The following is a 23,896-nucleotide window of genomic DNA, read 5'->3' as shown; positions in this document are numbered from 1 at the left end:
ACAGATCTACAGACTAATAGTATGAAGTATTTTTTTTTAAATGGAGCCTAGTAGTATAAAATAATGTTTAGAAATGGACCACAAGATGGCGTTTGTCGCTAATGAGTCCTTTTGCATTAACTCTTGCAGTCATTTGCGAATGTAACTTGTTACTTTTATTCTTGAGAGGTATGTAAAAGTAATATTTAGAAAAAATGTAAACCGTGTTACTTTGAAGTTATTGATATTTCTAAAATTATAAATTGTCAGGTAACTCTTAGAAGCCAAAGTTAGACTTTTCGAAAAATAAAATCTATGAATAATTTTGAGCTGTTGCAAAATAATAGAAGTTGCATCTACCAACAATATCATTTCTAATTTCTTCCTGTGTTGATTACGCTACATAATTTTTTAAAATGCAGCTCCTGAAAGTTTTCATTACTGTTTTGAATCTTAGGTTTAGGTGATAAAAAACAGTTACTAATGTTGCACACCTCATTGCCCTCATATTAGGCACTGCCTACAATTTTTATAATGTGATTTATTTTGCAATGATACTGGCCTCGTATAGAGATGTTTATGTATTTGAGCTTCAGTGTTTTCTCAAGTGTGGGTGATGTCGTCTGTGCCCAAGATCATTTCAGACAGCATTAAAATACTCAGAGGACACTCAGGCATGGTTCTTATTTTCAGTTTATTAAGAGAGATACACTTCCCATGGTACTGACTAAAAGGTATTTTTAGATCAGTGGAAAAAAACTAGAAGCATAACAACTTTTACCTTAATATGAAAATTTATGGTTTTAAAAGAAATATGTGGTCAGGTTTGGCTTTTGTCACATTTTATAATAATAAGTATCATTGTTTTTTAGGCAAATTTATGGTTACTTTACTTTATTATCATAGAAATATATAAATAATATTTTGTTAACTTGATTTATGTGGTCATTTGGATGAAACTAAATTTTCTATTAACCATTCCAGGAACAGCATGATAGCATTACCTATGGAGGTATTAAATTTTATGTTGGAGTTATCATATGGTTGCTAAGGAAGTGGCATTGGACAGGTACAACTTGTGACTCTGAGCTGAGAGACCTTGAAGACTTTTATTTATTTCAGTGAGCCTCAGTATCTTCATCTACATAGCGCCAAAAATAGTAGAACCCACATCATAGCTCTATTTGGATATTAATATGTATGTATGTGTGTGTGTGTGTGTGTGTGTGTGTGTGTGTAATGGAATAAAGAAAGATGAAAGAAAAGTCCTAGAAGCACCATTTAATATTCCCAGTAAGTCACTAAAATAAATGATTTTAAAGCTTTCATACTCATAAATATCTTTCTAGAGTCTCAACCAGCTGATCCCTTAAGTCACCACCTTTTTCACTTGAACCGAAAATCGCCAATATAAAAAAATGTTTCAAAGCTGCTAGATAGATAAAATATAAGCAAACTCCTTAACTCGGTGCCTAGCACGTAATTAAGGTTTCAATAAATATAGACTGCTAATCATAACAGTAGCCATTGAGAATATTTCTCATTTGTTTATGAATCTTATTTTTGGAAATTATTTTTAATGATAATTATAAAGATCAAATACTGAGGGGCGAGGTAAAAGTTTTTCGTTTGATACATTTCCAAAACACTATGTCAAGCCAAGCTGAGCAAGGCATATTTATAAATCATATGTGATCTCCTTTGCCAGCTTCTTTTTGGCCATAATTACCCTCTGGAAACCTTCGCGTTTAGTTCCAGAATGAAACTTAATGGACACATATAGTCCAGGCCCTCTTATGCTGCAACCGTGGAAACAAGCCCAGAGAAGGGAAGAGATTTTGCTGAAGTCATGCTGTGGGACAGAATCTCTTCATATCCCACCAGCTTGAGAAAGTATTGATTCTTAAATGTAGAAGCTTCCATTGGAATCTATACTCTATCTATAGAAACACTATTTTTGTCCTCATTTGTTCTTCCTAAATCTTGGTCCCATCTGCTTGAGGGATGACTAAGAGAAATGAAGAGACATTTATCTTTTCTAATGACACAACATCGTCACCATCTTTGATGAAGTAATAAGAGATTTCCTTTCAAAAGAAATTTTGGAATTAAAATTTATTTTCTAAATATTCTGTCTGTGTACTTGAGAAGTTTTTAAACGTGTGTAGGAACAAAGGGCTTTTGTTTACCTGTTGAGTCCGTTTCCGTTTCCCGCAGCCCTGGCTCAGCATTGTTTCTCAGTCCTGCTCTTCAAAGAGAAGCTCCAGGTTTTGGCCTTTGGCTCCCTTACCTGGGGAGAAGGTGCATGCTTCTTAATTAATGAGGATCTGTGATAAACTTGCTTTCTGGTCACCCAGCATCCCACTCGGTAGCATGCACAGCTTATTTACTGGCCTGGCTCCACTGCAGTGAGAACAGGGCACTGGAAAGGGGTACTGAACTCTGCAATATTTTGCTACAAAATATCGTAGCAGATAAAATAATCTGTATGGAAAATTATGACACATTATTCAACTAAAACTGGAATTCTTATTGTTGATTCTCTGATGATAACACAAGAATCTAAAACAAGAATGAGCCGATGGATACTATGAAAGGTCAAGTCGACAGCGATTGCTTCCAGTTGTTACTCTAATTTTGAAAGATTTTAGCTTGCCACTATTCCATGACAGAAAGCAATGGGAAACCAAATAACAGAAATACTGTTTTAAAAAATATAATTTATAATTATAAGCAAGTCTCACACTAGGTTTTGAAAGTTTTTGTTGTTTTGATGATTCTTTATATCCTCCAATTATCACAATCCTAGACACAGTAGATATTGAACTAAATTGTTTAACTATGTGGTATATACATTCCATTCCTTGAGTTTTTACTTAGTTTTTTCATCCTCAAAAAAAAAAAAAAAGGAAGAAAGAGTAAAGAGACTTAAAGAGTGTTAGAAATTATATTTTATTTATTATTTTAAATAAATTTATGTATATTAACTAGATAAATGTGTAACATATCAGGTAACAGATTAATATTAATGGCAGGAAGGGCAGGTAATATTTTGTTAGTAAATTTATCAAAATTCCCAGAGAGATCTGGTCATATCAAGAACTACACAGCTTAGGGTCAAATCCTCAGCTTTGGAGTCCTAGAAACCTGTTTGGTCAACAGCCTAGGTGAGGATCAGGCTTTTATGCAAAACTTAAGTTTAGCGAACAGCACAAGCCAGGAGGTAAATCGGTTTTTATGATGACTAGCATATCTGTGTCAGTAGTTCAATATGTTCCTTCTCTATAGTCATCTGCATTTACTGAATACTTTCTGTACACCTGGCATGTATTAACTCAGTCATCTTCAAAGGGTATACGTGCTCCTGGAAATATAAAGAATTTCTAAGAGGCATGTAGGGAATCAACTTAAAAACTAGCATTTCCTAAAATTTGACCAGCCCAGTGTCTGTGCAGTCATGTCCTTCCTTGTGCTTCTTCCAAGACTGTCCTTCTTCCACTATGCAAAAGAAAGGTACCTCCTCCTGATGACTCAGTGGTCGTTCAGGAGATTGGTTATGCTCCATTTGTTGATGAATGAATGCCGGCTATACCACTTACCAGATTTGTACTGTTACAAATGTACTTAACCATTTGAGCGTCAGCTTCTTTATCCATAACATAAGATTCATAACAGTCATTGGGAGATTTAAAAAGAGGTAATAAGTAACAAAGCAACCATTATAATGCCTGACCAAATATTCATATCTACATATAGTATTTGCCATGTTATTTCTGTTTTTCTATGCTAATGTTCCATAATCTGTATTTCAAAATACATAAATTGTTTTCTGCCTTCAGTATGGTAGATGGTAAGGAGATAGTTAAGTAGCTAATTTATTCCTTTTGCTGTTTCACCATCCCTTTTAGGATTGCCTTTAGAGATGGAAAGGTGAATTCACAACAGTAATCAGCATGAATGTCTACTGAATATCTTTCTTAGACATTTATTAAACTAGGATCGTTAAAGCAGATTATGACTATGACAGAAGCTTCTCACATGAGGACTATGCCATCTTCGGTGAAGTTTGGATTACTTATTGGACGGGAATTCTAAATAGAAGAGACTGCTCAGAATTTTATTTTGAATTTTACCTTAACATTCAGAAATTTATATAAATGATAGTTTGACAGAGTTATCAAAAAGATATGATAGCTCCTGAAAGCATAATTGCTTTGGGCCCCCGCAGGGTTACTGGGGAGTAGATCGTGTGTGGATTTGCAGAGGGGGCCAGGGAACCCTAATAGAAATGAGGTTCCCAGGGGAAGTGGTGGTTCTCCTGTTAGCTCTTCAGTCTCAGTTAATAGTTTTCTTTATTTTATAAACCCCGTGCATGGATATTTAAAAGTTATTTGCATTTAGATATTTTTGCGTTTCCTTCTCTTTTATATTCAAAATTTGATGGAGATTTTTGAGTATCTATAAAGCTTGGTTTTAATTTCTTTTCCCCCCTTGTCATTGAAAAGAAATATAAGACTAATAACTGCTAATATTTAATGCCTTTCTGCATATGAGTTTAACTGTAAGTTTTTTGTAGATGTTCTTCCTCAGATTGTAGAAATTCCTTTCTATTCCTACCTTGCTGAGAATGTTTTTTAAATCAGGAATCACATTATAATTTGACAAATGCCTTTCCTCTATCTATTGAAATGATATTACACTTAATGCAGTCAATTATATTGATTGATATTTGAATGTTAATCCAGTCTTACATTTTTGGAATAAGCTCCATTTGGTCGTGATGTATTATCCTTTTTATAAATTGCTGGATATGATTTGCCAAAATTTCGTTTAGAATTTTTCCATCTGTGTTTATGAGGAGTATCGGTTTGTAGTTTTCTTCTCTTGCATTGTCTTTAGCTTTGGTAAGTTGGAAGCATTTCTATGTCTTCAATTTTCTGAAATAATTTGTGGAAAATTAATATGATTTCTTCCTTCAGTGTTTGATAGAATTCACTAGTAAAGCCAATTGGGTCTTGAGTTTTCTTTGTGGGAAGATATTTAACAACAAATTCAAATTCATTTGGGTTTTCTGTTATTTTCTGCAGTGAGCGTTAGTAGTTTTTGTTATTCAGAGAATTGGTTCTTTTAAGTTGTCAGATGTATCAAGTTTATCATAATATTTTATTTTTTTCCTTCAGTAGAATTCGAAGTGATGTCACCCTTTAATTTCTAACAGTTGGTAAATTGTGTCATCTCTCTTTTATGATCAGTCCAGCTAAAAGTTTATCGATTTTATTAATCCTCTTAAAAGTTCAACATTTTGTTTTATAGGATTTTCTGTATTGTTTTTCTCTTTTCTCTTGCATTCTCTGATCTTTTCTGGGCTTTTCTTTTCTGCTTTGAGTTTAATTTGGTTTTTCTTGTTTTGTTTTGCATTTTAGTTATTAAGATGTAAATTGAAGTCATTTATTTAAGACCTTTCTTTTTCAATGCAGACATTTAGTAGTATAAATTTTTCTCTATGTCCTGTCTTAGTGGCATTTCAAAATTTTTTATATGTTTTATTTATTTTGTTTTCATTCAGTTCAGAATACTTCTAAATTCTCTTTTGATTTCTTCTTTGACACAGTGTTATTTATAAGTGTCTCATTTACATTTCAAATATTTGAGGATTTTTCAAATATATTTTTATTACCAATTTCTAATTTAATTCCATTATATTCAGAGAATAAACTTCATATGACTTGACTCTTTTTAAATTTATTGAGATTTCTTGTATAGCCTGAAATATAGTCTATTTTGATAAAATTTTTATATGCACATAAAAAATGTGTATTCTCCTTTGTCCTGTAAATATCGGTTAGGCCAACTTGACTGAGAGTAGAGTTCAAATCTTCTGTGCTATTGCTGATGTCCACATGTTCTATCAATTGTTTAGGAGAGACATGTATCAAATTCTGTTTTAGATGTGATTTGTTTTTCTCCTTGCATTTCTGTCAGTTTCTGTTTCATATATTTTTAACTCTCTTATGCGTGTAAACATTTTAAATTATATCTTCCAGATAAATCGATTCTTTTATCATTATGAAATGACCTTTATTTCAGATAAAAATCTTTGCTCTGAAATCGACTTTAGCCCATTCCAGCTTTCTTCTGACATGTTATGTGGTGTATATGCGTGCATATATATATATTATATATGTATGCAAAAACGTATAGTATATATTTCATCCTTTTAATTTTGATGTATTTGTGTCTGTATATTTAAAGTGTATTTCTTATAAATAGAATATAAGTAAATCTTGTTTTTTATATAATAGAACGTCTGTGTCTTTTACTGGAGTATTTAGGTTATTGACATTTAAATTGATTATTTATATGGTTAGGTTTGAGTCTATTGTTGTTTGCATTTTATTTATTCTATCTGTTCTTTGATCCCATTTTTCTTGTTATGTCTTCTTTTGAATTAATGGAAAATTAATTATTTCATTATAGATCTTTTATTGGTGTATTAGATATAACCCTTTATTTTGATATTTTAGTGGTTACTTTCAGGTTTATTGTATATAACTCATAGTCTTCCTTCAAGTAATATTATATTGCTTTATCTGTCATTAAAGAACCTATAATTCTCCCATTTCTTTCTGGTCTTTGCTCTTTTTGTTATGTATTTTACTTATTATAAGCTTCATAAGATCTTATTACTATGATTAATTAAGTAGTTAATTATATTTTAAATAAATTTAAGTGATAAAAAATATGTATGTATTTATATAGTTACCACATCTAGTTCTCTTTATTCCTTTGTATGGATCCGTCTTGCTATCTGGTCTCATTTTTTTTCTGCTAGATAGACCTTTTTAAAAAAATAAATAAATAAACATTTAGTTTGGTCTATTGATGATAAATTATGTAGCTTTTGAAAGTCTAAAAATATCTTCATTCCATCTTTGGGTTTTTGAGAGATATGTTTGCTGGGCATAGAATTCCAGGTTGACAGTATTTTTTCTTTCACTATTTTAAAAACGTTGCTCTCCTGTCTTCTCACTTACATTATTTTGGATGAGAGATACTGTCATCCTTATCTTTCTTCCTTTTTATATAATATATAAAGTATTAAAATTATTCTGTAGATAAACTTCATACAGATAACTGAGACTAGGCTATTAGGAGAATCAGACATAGGCAAAATCATGATGTAGGCCACATTAATCTTGTGTGTCCCCATCATCTACAGTCCCTTCTGATTCTTTTTCATTTCCTGTGACACATCAATGGTTCAATCTCACCACCTAATCCTAAGAGACCATCATACAATAATATTTACTAATTTTCTGAGCACTTACTTTGTGCCAGGCATTCTTTATAGACATTTATCATGTAAATTTAATTTTCACAAGTGCTTTAGTGGTAAGCACTATAATTAACTTAATTTATAGCTGAAGAAACTATAGTAGAGATTAATCAATTTGTGCATACTTAAACTTGATGTAATGAGATTCAGGTCTGAGTTAGGCATGGTTATACCACCACTCCTGTCTAGATGCTGAACATCTGTCTCCTCAGATCCAAATGGTCCTTCTTTTCCAGCATAACTCAGAGCTGTTTTCTCTCCTGACAGTGGATTATTTCAGCAAACTAATCTTTTAAACTTCTATATGTTTTCTCCTAATTGAGCAATAGTTTTCCTCATTAAGAATTAAGATATATAGAAAAGGGCAAGGATCCTGGCAAACCGATTGGAGGACAGAGGAGGACAGGTTGCTATAGGAACCGATATATAAGAGTCTGTTTATCCTGTTAACACTGACACTGAACTACTGCTGATCTCCTTGTGTTGTGTTTCTATTACTCAGTGCCTTGCTACCTGGGAATCCTTCCTTATGTCACAGACTGACCTCCACTCAGAAGAAACCTCTGAAGATAAACCTTAATCCCATAAGGACTTCTGTGTGATCTTTGGGAGATAGTATCTATTAACCAAAGTTATTCTTTTTGGATGAGCTGTATCCTTTATAAAGTGGATGAAAATGTTTTACACTATCTGGAAAACCAACAACTTGAAACTCAGGTATTCCAGATCATTGATATGAATTGGGATATACATATATATAAATATTAAGCTTAGCTTTAATTATGTTCTTAAATTTGTATGCCAATAATTACATATAGAATTTTTTTTCTTAAATATTTGTCCGTGGAACATGCCATTTAAAATATATTGTAAGATTCAGTTTTAATAAAAAGTTTAATATGAAATGACTGGCTGTGGTGTGTTTTTTTTCTACTAGTAGCTCCAACCTCTGAAGCAAATTCTAATATGAATTCAACATATATTCATAAGTATATTATGCATTCACCTTTATTTCAGGATTATTTTCTCTGAAATACTGTTCACTTTGACATTAGAAACTTGAAGTAATATAAAAATGATTTAATATTATTAAACATTAATGATAACTGTTTGAAAGTTTGTTAAAATTACATAATTGCTTTCCACAATTTTTTTTTAAAAGTCACCAAGGTAGATTTAACTTATTATTTGAATTATTAGTTAGAAATCCCTAAACAATCATATTCCTGCTAGTAAATTGTTTTTGGTATTTTTTTATGTGGTCTTCACAACTCAGATCTAGCTTTTACTTTTTAATGTATGCAGTTTATCAAATTTATTCTCTCATTTATTTATTAAAGTCTGCTATTCGTAAGGCACAATTATAGGTGTTTGTGATCTATAGTAAAATAAAAGACTATACTCACTTCATTCTTGAGGTTTATGTTCTAGTAATATTGATCATAAATTCATTTTATGGCTATATTTAAAAACTGAATGTGTCCGTTATTTAATATTTGCTAATTTTTGGAAAGTAGGAAAGAAACTGCTAATTTCTATTTGAAAACCAGATGTAGGGTTATAGCAATGGGAACAAAGAACAGCCTAACCTCAGAGAGAAATGAAAGTTGTCCAGAAACAAATTCTCTGGCACCCCAAATCTGACATCTAGTTTATAAATATAGAAATAATGTTCCTGTGCATTTAATGATGGCTTTGGATAAACTCTTAAAGTCATTAGAGGTAGAATTAAATTCTGAGCATACTGTAAAAAGAAAAGACATTTTAGCATTTAAAATTCTGAGCTTGTTACTTAAGTATTATAGGCCCCAATTTCCCATCTGTGGAAAGGGGAAATTAGTCTGCCAGATCTACATTGCTGGGAAGTATAAGGACAAATTATACACAGCTGACTTTGACTACTTACTTTGATTAAAAAAAAAAAAGGTATTAAATTCTGCATCAGCTTCGTTACCCACCCCATACTCGAAATTTCCAGACCATCCACAGATTCAGGATATCCTGAGAGAAAATAAGCTAATGGGCATGATGGTGACTAAGGTATACAATATTAAGAAAGATTCAGAATATGATGCATATATGTGAATGTAGATATAGATACGTAGCTGAGTTCATATTTATGTACATGAGTGTGTGTATGCATATGTGGTGTGTGAATATATGTAGTAATTAGTAGAAAGACATGAATTAGAAATCACTGGAGTAGGAACCCAACTGCATTCTTATTGTTGTTTATGGTCCTCTCTTCTTTTCATGTATTACCATTCCCCCAGATTTGAAATGTATTCATGTTTGTGTTCATAAGGTTATTGAGCAATGAGATCTTTTCAAATGGGGCAGCTATGTATGTGTGTTTATCATCACTTTAGCTAGTGTAACTCTTTAAGGCCATAATTACATAAGTTCAAAAGGGCAAAAAAATTGAACTTCCATAGTTCCTGTTTATATTTCTCTTAATGTAAATCATGGATATTGAAGAGATTGTATTTTTTATTCTAAAGTATGACAGGGTAATCTTTTGGTAAGATCAGAAGAACAATGCTTTCTCATTTTGAGGGAAATCATCCCAGAACATGCAATTTAAATACGTAATCAGAGCTAGTTAAATGAGGCATTTGATAATTATGCATAAAAGATTTTCTGTCCCTACATGAAGTATTATGATTACTGATTTTAAGATTAAATTATTGCTTTTAAGCAGTTTATCTGAACAATCTGAAATTCAAAAATCTTTTTTTTTTTTTAGGCGAGGCATCCCTTGGTTGACCTCACAGATTACAAGGACCTTTTCAGTTTATAATCCTTTATCTTTCTTAATTTTGACACCTACAGCATCTGGTCTTCCTAGGTGGTCTCCCATCCAAGTACTAACCAGGCCCGATCCTGCTTAGCTTCCAAGATCAGACAGGATCAGGCTTGTTCAGGGTGGCATGGCCATAGACTCAAAAATCTTTTGAAACTCTCTGCATTCAAATATCACCATCCATGCATCTACTCATTTGGTAATTCACTAATTCCACAAATATAACACCACTAATAGGTGCCCGAGACCATCATCTGTGCTACTGTAAACTATAATAACAAGTAAAATAAATATAACCTGCCCTCAGTACCCCAAAAGTTTTATGAGGAGACAAACATCATACATAAATAATAAATAAATCTCAATTAGTGCATGCATTAGTCTCAGGGCTGCCATAATAAAGTACCCAAAATGAGGTGGCTTAAAACAACAGAAATTTACTGTCTTTCAGTTCAAGAGACTAGAAGCCTGGAATCAAGGTGTCAACAGGACCATCCTCTCCTTAATGGCTCTAGGGAAGGACGCTAGTCTCTTTTATCTTCTGGCAGTCCTTGGTGTTCTATGAATTGTAATGCACCACTCCAGTAACATGGCTCTCTTCTCCCTGTGTGTATTCACATCATCTTCCTTCAATGAGTGCCTGTCTCTGTGTCCAAATAGTCTCTCTTCACAAGGACACTATGTTAATGGATTAAGGCCTACCCTGATGACATCATTTGAACTTGATTACCTCTATAAAGACCCTATTTTAAAATAAGGGCACATTCTGAGGTACTGGGGTTTAGGACTTCAGCATATCTTCTTTGAGGGGACATAGTTACCCATAACAATGCATAATTATAACTTCTGACAAGTGCTACGGTGCAGTGAGACCACTAACAGAATAACATGGAACATCTATTGTAAATTGAGTAAACATGGAAGGACAGTTGAGGACCCAGGTAATAAAACAACCAAACAGGCAAAGGGGAAAAGATTGGGGCTGAGTGAAATAACACGTGGAAAGGTCCTGAGGTAGGGAAAATCTCGACCTTTGCTGTACAGGAAGAAGTGGAGGATGTCAGGTGTCTAGAGTATAGTGAATGAGAAGAAAGAGGTCCCAAGATAAGGTTTTTTAGTCCATGGATTGCCTTTTCGTTTTGTTGATGGTTTCCTTTGCTGTGCAGAAACTTTTTAGTTTGATATAATCCCACTTGTTTATTTCTGCTATGGTGTCAGATCCCAAAAAAATCATTTTGTGAAGGAACTTACCCCCTATGTTTCCTTCTAGGAGTTTAGTGTTTCAGGTCTTACCTTCAAGTCTTTAATCCATTTTAAGTTGATTTTGTTATATGGTATGAGAAAGGGATCCAGTTTCATTCTTTTGCATGTGGCTATCTAGTGTTCTCGATACTTTTATTGAAGAGTATATCCTTTTACCATTACATATTCTTGGTCCCTTTGTCAAAAATTAATTAATACATATGCATGGGTTTAAAGGTTTATTTATTATGTATGTCCCACTGTTCCGGACATCTCTTGTCTAATCATCCTGGGAATAACACAGTCATGGTAATAATAATCACCTCGGTTCTCTACCTCATATTCTCATATTTTGTGCTAGCTCAAAGCAATTAAAGAAAATATGGTGATTCTGTGCATAACAAACTAAAAGTTAAATTTAGATTGGAGGCTGGGACGGTAATTAAGAATTTGCTGCAGTAGCGTAGATTAGATATTACTGAGATTTTAACTAAAACAGTGGCAATAGAGATTTGAAAGGAGTTACTAAACTGTTAGGGGAAAAAAACAATTTAGTTTTGAAAGGTAAGGAAGGACAGAGTTTCAGGGAAAATAAAGCGAATTGCTTCAGAGCCAACACATAGGAAATAGACCTGTTTACCCTGTTGACAATTGGAAAATCAGCGCTAATCAGAATAAGTAGTTTTGTCTAAACTCAATGGCCATAATTTACCAAAACTCAATAGCCAATCACATATTATACCTAGCTTCGAGGGAGCCTGGATAATTTTATATTTATTTGTATACATGGCTTCCACCAATTAAAATCAGTTCCATTACTAAGAAAAAGGAAAAGCTAGGTATGTGGGGATAACTAGCAGCATCTGCCTTGAGTCAGATGGAGTCAGATGGACAGTATAAAAATCCATTTCTCGTCATTGTGAGTCTGCTGCAGTGAATCACAGACCAAAAGACTGAGTATCATGAGATGTCAGCAAGCCTGATCCCAGACTTCACGCTTCGCCCGGAGCCACTCTTGGAGGGCTGACAAATAACGGGTCCGTCCCCATTATTTATTTTTTCTAAAATATCGTTGTGGTCATTTAATTTTACTTTTGGAAATTCTTTATTATAAAATATATATTCCTTATGGTAACATCACAGAAACTCACCTTTTCTCCTTCCCACCTTCCTCTTTCCCCCTTTATTTTCTTCCTTTCTTACACTCATTCTTTATCTTGGTATTTCATGTTCCTATGTATTTTTGTCATATTGGAATACCTCCTACCTTAAAGAATTCAGATTCTAACATTTCAAGAAAGGGAAAATTGTACTAAAATCAATATTTTTTTGGAGGAAAAACTTTCTTGTTTAGTTATTATATCACAAAAACCTGAAGAGCTCAAGATGGCTTGATGGCATAATTTACATTTTTTCAGTGAACTTTAAAGGGCTTAAATGGAAAATGAAAGCCAAAGAACTATAATTACCCACTTCTAAACTTTAAGATCGAAATTACATAATAGCTGCATTTTCTTTTTTCTTTTTTTCGTAAAGGTCTTATGCTGATTCTTTCTAAGAAGTGAAATTAGTTGAGTGTTCCTTTAGAAATATGTGATGAAAATTGTTAAGAATTCCATTTAGGGGGTCAGTATTTTTCTCTTCCAAGGCAAGGCTACAAAATTTTTTGGTAAGTAATTTCTTTCAGAAAAAAAAAGTTCACAGAATTCTGCTCTATAATTTTTTCATCTAGTAAGCATAAAGTATTTTATAATCATATCACAGAATCCTAAAACCTGTAAGGGATTATGGAGATAAGCTAACTTAGTTCCGAAGTTTACAAAGAAATTGTGAGCCAGAGTCTCACTTAGGACGAGACTCACAGCATGTGACCTGTGTGGTCATATAGGATCCTGTGCTAGAAGAGTCTTGTTTAATGCTCTGCTGTCACTATCTTGGAAGTCTATAATTCTTGAACATTTTTATTTTGCACTGGGTCCAAAAATTATGTGGTGGGCCCTGGTCTTAGTTATTTGAAAACAGAGTCAAGACGAGAGCTGTTCATCTCTTCTCCCATCTCCTTAGGCAAATATCGTTTTAAATGAATCTCCTTCTTTTCCATTACTTTTTGCCTAATATAGCGTCTTGCTGCCTTTACCGCACACAGTATGCACTGAACGCCGCCTTCCTTAGTTACTTCGGTGAGTGACCGGCTGGTGGTGGGAAAGAGTGGGAAGTTTCTTCACTTAATGGTTCTCTGGCTCCGTTCCAGAGCACTCCGCTTTGGCACCTGGTTCTTGTTCGTCAGCACGAGCTCAGTGTAAAATACTCATCCAAAGAAAATGCTTTTAAAATAGAGAAACTTGATTCTTTTATAAAATTTAATTAAAAACATTAATATTTTAAAATAATTTTTAAAGCAATTTTTACTTATTATCTTGTATGCATGAGGCAGGGAGGGAGAAGCTTAATTAAAAATTAAAGGTCTCCAGTATCTGGGATTTATAAATAGATTTATATATACATATATATTATATATTATATATTACATATAATAATTTAGGGAGGGATTATGCCTAATTTGTTTTTTCTAATATGAATTTTCTCTCCTTCCCACTTGGTATTGATAACTTTTTACATTTACATGCTACGTGAAGACACTCCTCTTCTTTAACTGCTTTTTATCCATTTTGAGTAAATTACAGCCCAACCATTACTAAGCTGATAAAACATTTCCCAAATCTTCTAAACAGAACCCTCTCTTCAGAGGGATAAAAATGTGTCGAGTCGCCCTGACCTGAGGTGAGGCGCCCACTCACCACCTGCTGCTGCGATGGTTGAGACCCAGCGTGTTTTGTGCCAGCTTCTCACCTCGTTGCCACCAGGTAGACCTCATTCTCAGCTCCAGGGCCAGCTTGGGCTGCTAAGTCAGTGGAAGTTTTCAAAACCTGCCCCATAAAGTAAAAAATTTCTCGAAAGTATTCTCACATATTTATGTCACTCAAGAAGTAAATGTCCATATTTTTCCCCCTTTAAACTTGGAGGATTTATTTCCCTTGAAGGCCTGGTAAACCTAGTATTAATTTGTTTGACAATCCCTCAAGAGACAGATCAACAAATTTATCACCAGTTATTAATTATTGACTACCTAGTATGTGCGTATGTTCAAAACCTCAGGAATACTTAACACCTAGTTATGCAGGTAAGAGAACCAGGTACTCTCTTAACTAATGTTTAAGAGTGAGGGCTCTGAGGTTAAGATCTGGATTTAAATCAGTCATTTGTTTTATTTTTTTTCTCCTCGTTAATTCTACTTCTCCTCCACTTCTACCCCTGTATGGATGTTGCAGCTTCCCTTTTTAAAAACTGGATCTCTGAAGGCAGGGCGTCTCCTCCTCCTCCCACACGCTCGCTTTGTGAGCCGGGGGCCAGGCGCACCCAGAGCCAGGTGCTCTTGGGGCCTGGCATCCCTGGGGTTTGGTTCATGGCTCCATCTGGGGCGCAAACCTAGGACCTTCTGCGTGTAAAGCAGACATGCTAACCACTATACTATGGGGCCACTCCCTAAATCAGTCATTTATTATCTGTGTGACCTTGGGCATATTTACTAAGTATTCTGAGTGTCAGCATGGTTTTCTTTTTCATGTAAAAATGTTATGTCAGTTCGCTAGGGCTCCCATAACAAAATGTCACAGATAAGATAGCTTAAACAACGGAAATTTATTTTTTCTTTATTCCAGAGGCTGCATCGTTCTTCAAAAACAGTCGTGGCTGTTCAGTGAGGAGTGCTGGGATGTGCCCGCAGAGGACGTGGGTGATGACGGTGGCGGCTCTGTAGGCCAAGGTAAGCACTGCACTTTTTTTTTTTTGCACTTCCGATTTTATTCTTAGACAAAAGTCATATTATTGGAGAGTTCTGAGCAGAGAAGGGACATATCCTCACTCATATTTTAGAGGGCTTGTTAGTGGGAGGTAAGATGAGTAAGCAGAGAGGTGCCCTATGAAACCGCTGTGATAGTATGTGGAGAGGTCATGGCCCAATAAGTGGTCGGATACTGCACAAAACCGATGCGTCCTCTGACTTTCTGCACTAATTATGTTAAATGACAGAGGTAAAAGATGCTTTAAAATCCGCTTATCCTTAAAATCATCATGAAAGCACATTTTTATGTATTTATGACTTCATGAATATATAATGTACATGAAGTAGCCTGGAATGTCAAAACTACTCTAAATATTATAGCTATTATTCTTATTTAAAATATGCATTAATCTTCATATTTCAGTTTCTAATTTTTGTAGTTTTATCCAATATAAGTATCTTTCGAGTATGTATTTATACCAGCCACTCTCATCAGTGGTGAAGTTAATGGTGAAAAAGATAGACATCATCTTTGATTATAAGCATTCGCCAGTCTACATATTTCTACAAAGTATGGACAAAGGAATGTTAACCTGAAATGCCACTTAGAGAGGAACTTACGTGGGAGATCATTAAAATATGAGAAATTTAAGTGAAAATGTTATATATGATTTTGCATTCTGGATTTGTGCTTACATTATATTCAGAGAGATTGACTCTATTTTACAGCTTGCTCTCAGACACTATTATAATATTTAGTTTAGAGTAAATACGGATATATAGCCCCAAGAGACAAGTGTGTGTTATGCAACATTCAGTGACCTCTTCTTAGAGTAATATAAATGGGCTTCTCCTTGATGGGGTTAACTGTACAATCGTGGAAATATTATTAACAATCAGATAGAAAAAGAAACTTTATCGCAGACTTGGTGCAGTTAATTTATTCTTTTTAGCTTTCAGAAATCTTTCATAAAAGTAGATAACAAAGAGTCTAATGTATAATCTTGTTGTGAGTGGGTGGTTATACATTGAGATATGTGACACCCAGTTGTTAGAAGATCAGAAAATGCGGAGCCCAATTGAAAGACTAATTGTGTTTTGTGTCACATGCAGCACAGCAGTGAAAGAGGCACACTGTGCAGGAAGAACACACTTTTAGAAGACCGAGAGCCATTTATTCCACAGCACGTCCAAATGAATCTTACATAAAAGACTAAAACTCTTCCATCTTCCTGATGTTCATTCATTAACTTAATAATTCATTCATCAAAAGATCTTTAGAAATAAATAAGCAGAAAATAATGTATTTCTATACTATTTCAAAATACATTTCTCCGGTTCTAGTACAAGGAGCAAAAAGACACTTAAAATTGAATTGATTCAATCATTCTCGAACTCTTCTCTTACCAGCTTGTCCTCCCTGTTTCAACGTCTCCATCAAACATTCAAGAGCTGTTATTAATGGGGCACATGGCTCCCAGTCCTTTGAATCCAGCTTGTTTGAAGGAAACAAAACAAAACAAAACAAAACATGGGGGATGAGGGATGGCTGTAAAGAGGGTCGAAGAGGTAGAGAAAGCCGTCTCAGCAATACCAGATACTTACGGGCCACTGCTACCTCCTGCACACTGGCTCTGAAGCACCATGGTTGCTGGATTTCTGAGCCCACAACCTTCGAGAAGCCTGTGGCCCCAGATAAATCTGAAAGAGAACTTGAGTCACAAAGTAGTATTGCTTCTGATATGACGTGTTTACGATACTTCACATTTGATGAGTGAAAGCTTGGTTGCCCTAATGAGTGTGTGAACTACAAAAATATTATTTCCATTGTGAATATCAAATACAATAACGGGCTACCAGATCACAATGGTCCTCCAGGTTTAAAAAAAAAAAAATGGGATGGACACTCCCATTTGGTTATATAGTAGCAAAAGATATTTTTTGACAGATGCAATGTCAAGCACTTGACATGTGATTAGTCTTTATTTGAAATAATGAGACCAAAACAATTATTACATTTTTTCAGGTAAGGAAAGTGGGGCTCCGAGAAGTGAAGATAGCTGGTACAATCTTGCACAGCCATCAGTGTGATTCACACCTAAGTCTGCTCTGAATCGTGACCCTAAACCGCCTTCAGGATTTTGTTTGTTTTTAGTAAGTAAGCGCAAGGCTCTTAGCTTTTCCCTGAGCATTGGATCTACAGTGGTGGAGAGCAGAGGAGTTCTCCCAGCGAAGTCGCTCGGAAAAAGGAGAGAGTGTCAGCCTCATGATGAGGAGCGAAGAAGAGGCACTGCTGTCGGCCACAGCCAGTGTCTGTCACTTTTAGAATTCCTGTTGGGCAGCAAAAGAAGGAAATGAGTGTCAACAAATTTGGTGATGATCTACTAGAGAAGACCGAGAATTAACAATAGATCTGCTTTGGTGGGGCTTTTATCCTATCTTCCTGTGAAGTGGCTTTACTTAGAATATCTGCGAAATTAGGGAACATGTTTTCTAACTTTAAAATTAAGTGTCTGTGAGACATTGCATTTCAATTGTAGTTTACCCTTACCCCAGGCTCCATCTTAGCCCATGTCATTTCCTTTCTAATGCTCAGTTCAGCCTGTATTCTTTCTTTCTCAACCAAAACATGCAGAGCTAGGAGAGAAACTGGAGTAGTGAAGGGGCAATTGTCAATGCCATTTTAACCTACAAGATTTCAAAGAACCTGTGCTGTTTTTCCACGCTAATCTTTGTCAAAGTCTCCACAAAATTATATTCTAAGGAAAATTCTCAATTTTTGCCATTAGGAAGGTTTTAAGCAGGCCTATCGGTACTAATGCTCACTGACATTTTGATGACAAAAAGTGCTACAAATACTTTGTAAATCCAGCATAAATGTACTAATCTATTTATTGAATGTCAATTGAGGTTTCTATTTCAGCTTTATTGTGGTCACTGGGTAAATATTAGGCCAGTTTCTTACCAGTGCCTGTTTAATTTGAGTGTTCTGTTTATGATGCAAACGGGATTGTTCTAATTTCCAGTTGTGATTTCTTCACTCTGGACTATTGTGTAAACAAGGTGTGCCACAGACTATTTACAGCCCTGATCCATTTTCCTCAAATAACAAAGACACCTTAGATCAAAGAGTTTTAATACCTTTGTAACTTCAAAGTCCTTTGATAAAAACAATACAGGAAAAGAAAGGATTTCTTAGTGCTCTTCAGAACCCATAGCACCCAACATGAGACTGCTATTCCCAGGTTGTTTTATGGCTCCATTTACAACCAGTGCAACCATTTTTTTATTGACTCAGTGAGTCAGTTCAGTGAAACGATCTGTCAGTTTCATATTATGTAATGGTCCAGCTGATTTAATTGAATTGCTAGGGAGTCTGAAACAACCAAGCAAGCAACTCAGGTAAAGCAGTTAAGTGATTTTAACTGCAAGTACAGGTCTATAAGTTGTATTTTATTCACACAAAAATTATGTTGTTTTCATTATAAAATATTTCCATTGTTTTATTGTTTCCCCTGTGTATTCTTCTAAAATCATTTCCATGAAAACACCTGAATTTTTAAAAAGAAATGTAAAATAAATAACTTGTAGATTTATCTCTGTAGACTATCAAGAAGAGCTTTAAGCTGGCAGAGAAAAACAAAATTAACACATGGCAGTTTAACAATTGTAGCTATTCAAGAATAGTATGAAAGTGTTATGTTAAGAAAAAATTTAAAGGATAAAGTGCAAAATATTTACTGAAAGCAATGCCCAGTAAACGACAACAACAATTAAGGTCAAAGACAAATTTTTCTTTCATGATAGGTTATTTCACAGAGTAATGTTTGAGTCTTCGTAATTGTATGGACATTATAGCTGTTTACTGACTACTCAGAATTCTGGGCTTTTTGTTGTCCCTTAGAAGCAGAATGAATACATGTAGGGAAACCCACACTTTCAACTAAGACAGAGAAACTGGGACAGAATTACTGCCCAGCCTGACAAAATAAACAAACCTATCTTTGTTGAAGGCTCTTAATCTACAAAATAACCTTCTAAGCAAAATTTCTTGCTATTAGGAAGACGCCTTAAGCAGGCGTATTGGTACTATAATACTTACTGGCATTTCAGTGACAGGAAGTGCCATGTAAAGCCAGCATAAATATAGTAATTATTTATTGAATGTCACTTGAGGTTGCTACTTATATATGTCATTTAAGGTTGCTACCATCTATATGGAACAGGAGTTATCAAGACACTAGCATCAGGTAATGTGATACAGTGATCCCCAGAAGATGAAGGGAAATGTGTACCCTATGATTTCCCTAGCTTACTACCTTGAAGGGATGTCCAGGCTATACAATATGGGGAGAGAATCCAAGCAGAGGTGGGCCAGTGCTCTGAGTCAAAGGGACAGAGCTGAGAGTTTGAGGACAAAAAGATGTATCATTTACCTCTAAAGAGAACTGGAGAGGAGAGAGAGCTGCACAGAAAGAGCACTCGGAGAGCTGGGCAGGCGCCTTCATCATTTTAGCAGGGTACTGATAAGTGCATGGGTGTGAGAGAACTACCCAAGGCCAGGAGAGGACTACCTAAATAGTTTAAAGGTGATGGTGCCTGGCAGTGCCTCGGAGCTAGAAATAGCCTCTTTTCCCACCAGCTAGACTGGAAAACATCATGATTCATAGGGTATTAGGTGAAAATCACTGACATGTCTTCATCAATAGTAGAAAATAATTAGTCTTAAACATTTCTCCAGTTTTGCCTATCAAATCTTAAAACCAAAATCCAACAGTATCTAAGTAAATTAACTGTGATCCAGAGCAAAGCTCAAAATATTTATGACAATACAAAAATATCCAGCATCTAACAAAGTAAAGTTCACAATGTCTGGAATTCAATAACAAATGGTCAAACAGGCAAAATAGTAGAAGAATATAATTTATAATGAGGGAAAAGTCAATCAGTTGAAAACCACAGTTGACACAAATGTTAAAATTAGCAAATAAAAACATTAAAATACTTACTGTAACTATATATTCAACAGTTAAACATAAACATGGAAAATATATTTAAAAAATCAAAATTCCATTTCCATAAATGCAAACCGAAATGTTTGACATGACTGCATGGGATACTGACAAATGCGACACTGCAGATGTGAAAATTGGGAAGCATAAAGCCTTGGGAATAGAAACTACTAAGATGAATCATGGAGATAAAGGAAAATTTCGTAAAAACAGAAAACAAAAAACAGCGTCAGTGAGATATGGGACAATTACGAATGGCTAATATAATTGTATTTGATATGCCCAAAGGAAGGGGACAGGGACAGAAAACAAAAAAACTGAAGAAATAAAGACTGAAATTTTTCCAAATTTGACGAAATCTATGAATCCACTGCTCCAAGACTCTCGACGAATCCCAAGCAGAAAAAAACAAAAAGAATCTTCGAATCTCATCATGATCCAATTGTCGAAAACTAGTGATAAAGAGAAAATTCTTAAAATCATTTATATGATGAGCTTATATCCAGAATGTATAAAAACCTTTCAAAACTCAATTTTAAAAAACTCTAATTTAAAAATAATTGGCAAATATTTGAATAGACCAAAAGGGTTATACTACTGTGGCAAATAAGCAAGTGCAACAATACACAGTGCCATTCATCACTAAAGAAGTGCAAATTAGAACCACACTGAGATGTCACTGCACACCTATTAGATATGTAGAGGCAAACTACACATGCTAAAATTAAAAAGACTGAGCATCCCAAATGCTGACAGGTATATGGAGTATCTGGAACCCTCATACACTGCTGATGAGAATATGAAATAATACAGCCACTTTAGAAAACAGTTTGGCAGCTTATTAAAGAGTGACACGACCCCTACCATTCCAATCCTAGATGTTTATATGAGAGAAAGTCTATGTCCATACAAAGACGCATATAGTACTGTTCAAACGAGCTTTATATTTAAATGTCAAGATCTCTAAACAGGTAAATAAACAAACTGTTGTATGTTTATGCTATACATGTATGTAATAGTTTTATTTATGCATTTTATGTAATAAATATTATTTATAATATTTTACACATGTATGTAATATAATTATTCTATGCAAACCTTCATATAATGGAATACTGTTCAGTAATAAAAATAAACGAACTCTTGATACATTCTACAGCATGGATTAATCTCCGGATAATTATGCTGAGTGAATGAAGCGAGTAAAAATAGCATACTCATAACTATTTATATCACATTCTAAGAAGTACAAACCAATCCACAGTAACAGATTAGTCTATAACCTATAGTGACAGACTAATTTGAGGTCAGGATAAGTGGGTGGAATGAGGAGAGGTGACAGGGAGGATTTATAAAAAGGTAGGAAGAAATCATTGGAAGAGATGGATATGTTTGTCGCCTTGACTGTGTTAATAGTTAGTTGCCTGTGTGTACACATACGTCTGAACTCATCTAGTCATATACTTCTAATATGTGGTGTTTGCTGTAATTTTACATCAATAAATCCAGTCAGAAAATGAGCACACTTAGGAACGCATAGCCTTTTCTATTCCTCACCACCCCTGCCAACAGGAACTGCGAGTATGCTGTCATGAAAGGCGACTGTGCAGTTTTAAGGCAGAAAACAAAAAATAGGTGTTTTTCTTTGACATTACTATTACATTCTATTACACAAATCATGGACTAAATGTCTTTCTATGTAAACATTGTCATCATTTTGAAAACCCTTTTCAATGGTGTATTCCTGTCAAGGCCTCGTTTTCTCAGTCATTGGGCTCGTGGCCCCTGCCGGTCTCTGTCCTGAAGCCAGAAAAAGAAAAGCCCCGTCTGTGACCCCCACAGCGGTCGCTGTTTAAATGTGCAGCTGGAATCATTTAACACATGGGACTCACACAGAAAAATTATTCATCAGTTGGGAAAGTTTCAAACTTTATGTGGAAAAAATATTTGTATGAAAAATCACATTTACATAATACTATATAAAATTGTTACCAGAGAGTGGAGTTCTCCTCTCAACGCCTTGTCCAGGTTCTTGATGTCTTGAACAAAGAATGAAGCAAGGCACCGAAATACAGCAGAAAAGAAGAGCTTTATTAGAAGGGAAAAAGCAACACAGGCAAGAGAAGAGCGGCTCAAAAGACTCGAGGACTCACGGGCACATAACACAGCCTTTGCGGTTTTCATCCCTATTGGCTGTGGGCAGTTACTTTTCTTAGAGGAGTGGGCTTCCTTGATTGGCAGCTAAGATTGACAGGACTCAGTAACTCATTTGCTTTCTGTGCATGTTCATTCCCAGAATTCGGTCTGTTATAATGATGTTAATGAACTTCTGGGCATATGCATCATATTATAATGATGGTATAATTAGGCTCAGGTGTGTTGAAGGTCATTTGGTCTTCATTGAGCAGGTGCGAGTGACTGGCTGAAACTAGAACCCAATTACCTGCTTACTTGTTTCCTTGTATGAGTTACTTTTAGCCCAAAAATGCCTCTGGCTTGTTTAATGGTGGGCAGACTGGGGTGGACACTTTCTAGGATAGGATGACCCCAGTGTCTTTGCAGGCAGACCCGAAACCCACTATCTTTCCTGCCTAACACTTTTCTAAGAGCCGTGAACCCCTTATTATTAGGATGGATGTTGAGGGACAGAGGTCTCTTCCTCTGTATCTGATTCCTGCTGAGAAGGGTCGCAGTCTCTTCCTCTTGGGTTTCATGGAGCTCTTTCCCTTTCTGCCTTAGGATGGCGTCTCGGGTTTCCTGCGGAAGTGCCACCTCTGTTCCTAGACAAGAAAAAAGGTACAAACTTGTTACCTGAATCACACATCTAGTTACATTTCTATTATTGATTTGCCTATCGAGCAGGTAAAAGAAATGAGACTTGGTTAATATTCGTAGAAGAAAGAAAAAAAATGGGTAAAAGGTCCCCTCCCTTCTTGGACTCCAAGGGCCCTGTTTTGGACTAAAGCCATTCTTGCTTTACATTAGGCCAAGAAGAATGCTGAGTTTCTAAAATCCTTGTCAGTTGCTAGGGGCCTGAGTTACCAGTTTCAAGGTAATTATCTAAGTTTGAGAGAGTTTGGTTTTTCTCCAAAGAAGGAAGGAAAGAAAAGACTTTAACTAGGTTTACGAAAAAGATTAAGAATTTTGCAAGTGATGGTCCATATCAAAATCATGTATCACTTTTTTCACTTGATGTTAAAAACAATCATTTTTACATTTAACATTGATTTTAATATCTATCATAAATTCAGTCATGTAGACATACCATAGTTTATCATCCATCTCTATTGTTAAACATTTATATAGTTTTAAATGGCTTACTATCATAAATAATATTGTAGCATTCACCCTTTGCATAAAACTGGTTTCTTGAAGAAGTTTCCCAGAAATGGGATTCTTTACTTAAGCATATCTATAACCTAAAAATTTCTTTCTAGTTCAAAAATTCATTGCCTACTGAGTACTTACTATGCATGATACTGTATAATAGAGGATAAGGACCTGAATACAGTCTTATAGAGGCTAAAGGAGGGAGAAATGGCCATGGCAGCATCAGGGTAATAGGTTCAAATTTGAGTTTTAAAGCTTCTAAGCCATATTTTTAAAATACTGATTATGGAATTGGGAGAAGAATGGGTAGGGTGGAGTCATGCTGTTTGTGTTCTTCTGTAGGAATTCTTTCA

At 34.9% G+C, this 23,896-nt stretch overlaps 1 protein-coding gene, 1 long non-coding RNA gene and 1 pseudogene across 4 annotated transcripts in view; 2 read left to right on the top strand and 1 right to left on the bottom strand.

Moving 5' to 3' along the window:
* The window catches only part of SNX7 (sorting nexin 7), a 70,629-nt gene extending 62,409 nt beyond the window's left edge, over positions 1 to 8,220 (top strand). For all 3 annotated transcript variants that reach the window (XM_016127551.2, XM_036235156.1, XM_016127552.2), the window contains exon 9: positions 7,818 to 8,220. In XM_016127551.2, the coding sequence (XP_015983037.2) occupies positions 7,818 to 7,895 (78 nt within the window). In that variant the 3' untranslated portion in view covers positions 7,896 to 8,220. The remainder of the gene's footprint in view (positions 1 to 7,817) is intronic.
* A 1,918-nt stretch (positions 8,221 to 10,138) lies between these two features.
* Positions 10,139 to 10,257, bottom strand: LOC118613048 (annotated as a pseudogene).
* A 3,687-nt stretch (positions 10,258 to 13,944) lies between these two features.
* On the top strand, positions 13,945 to 16,423 carry LOC118612923. The gene is made up of 2 exons (XR_004955283.1): positions 13,945 to 15,183; positions 16,315 to 16,423. It is a non-coding gene; the product is annotated as an uncharacterized LOC118612923 (long non-coding RNA).
* The last annotated feature ends 7,473 nt before the right edge of the window (positions 16,424 to 23,896 follow it).

Source organism: Rousettus aegyptiacus, unplaced genomic scaffold (assembly GCF_014176215.1).
Source record: "Rousettus aegyptiacus isolate mRouAeg1 unplaced genomic scaffold, mRouAeg1.p scaffold_m13_p_17, whole genome shotgun sequence".
Classification (NCBI taxonomy): domain Eukaryota; kingdom Metazoa; phylum Chordata; class Mammalia; order Chiroptera; family Pteropodidae; genus Rousettus; species Rousettus aegyptiacus.
This window is presented reverse-complemented; position numbering and strand designations above follow the sequence as displayed.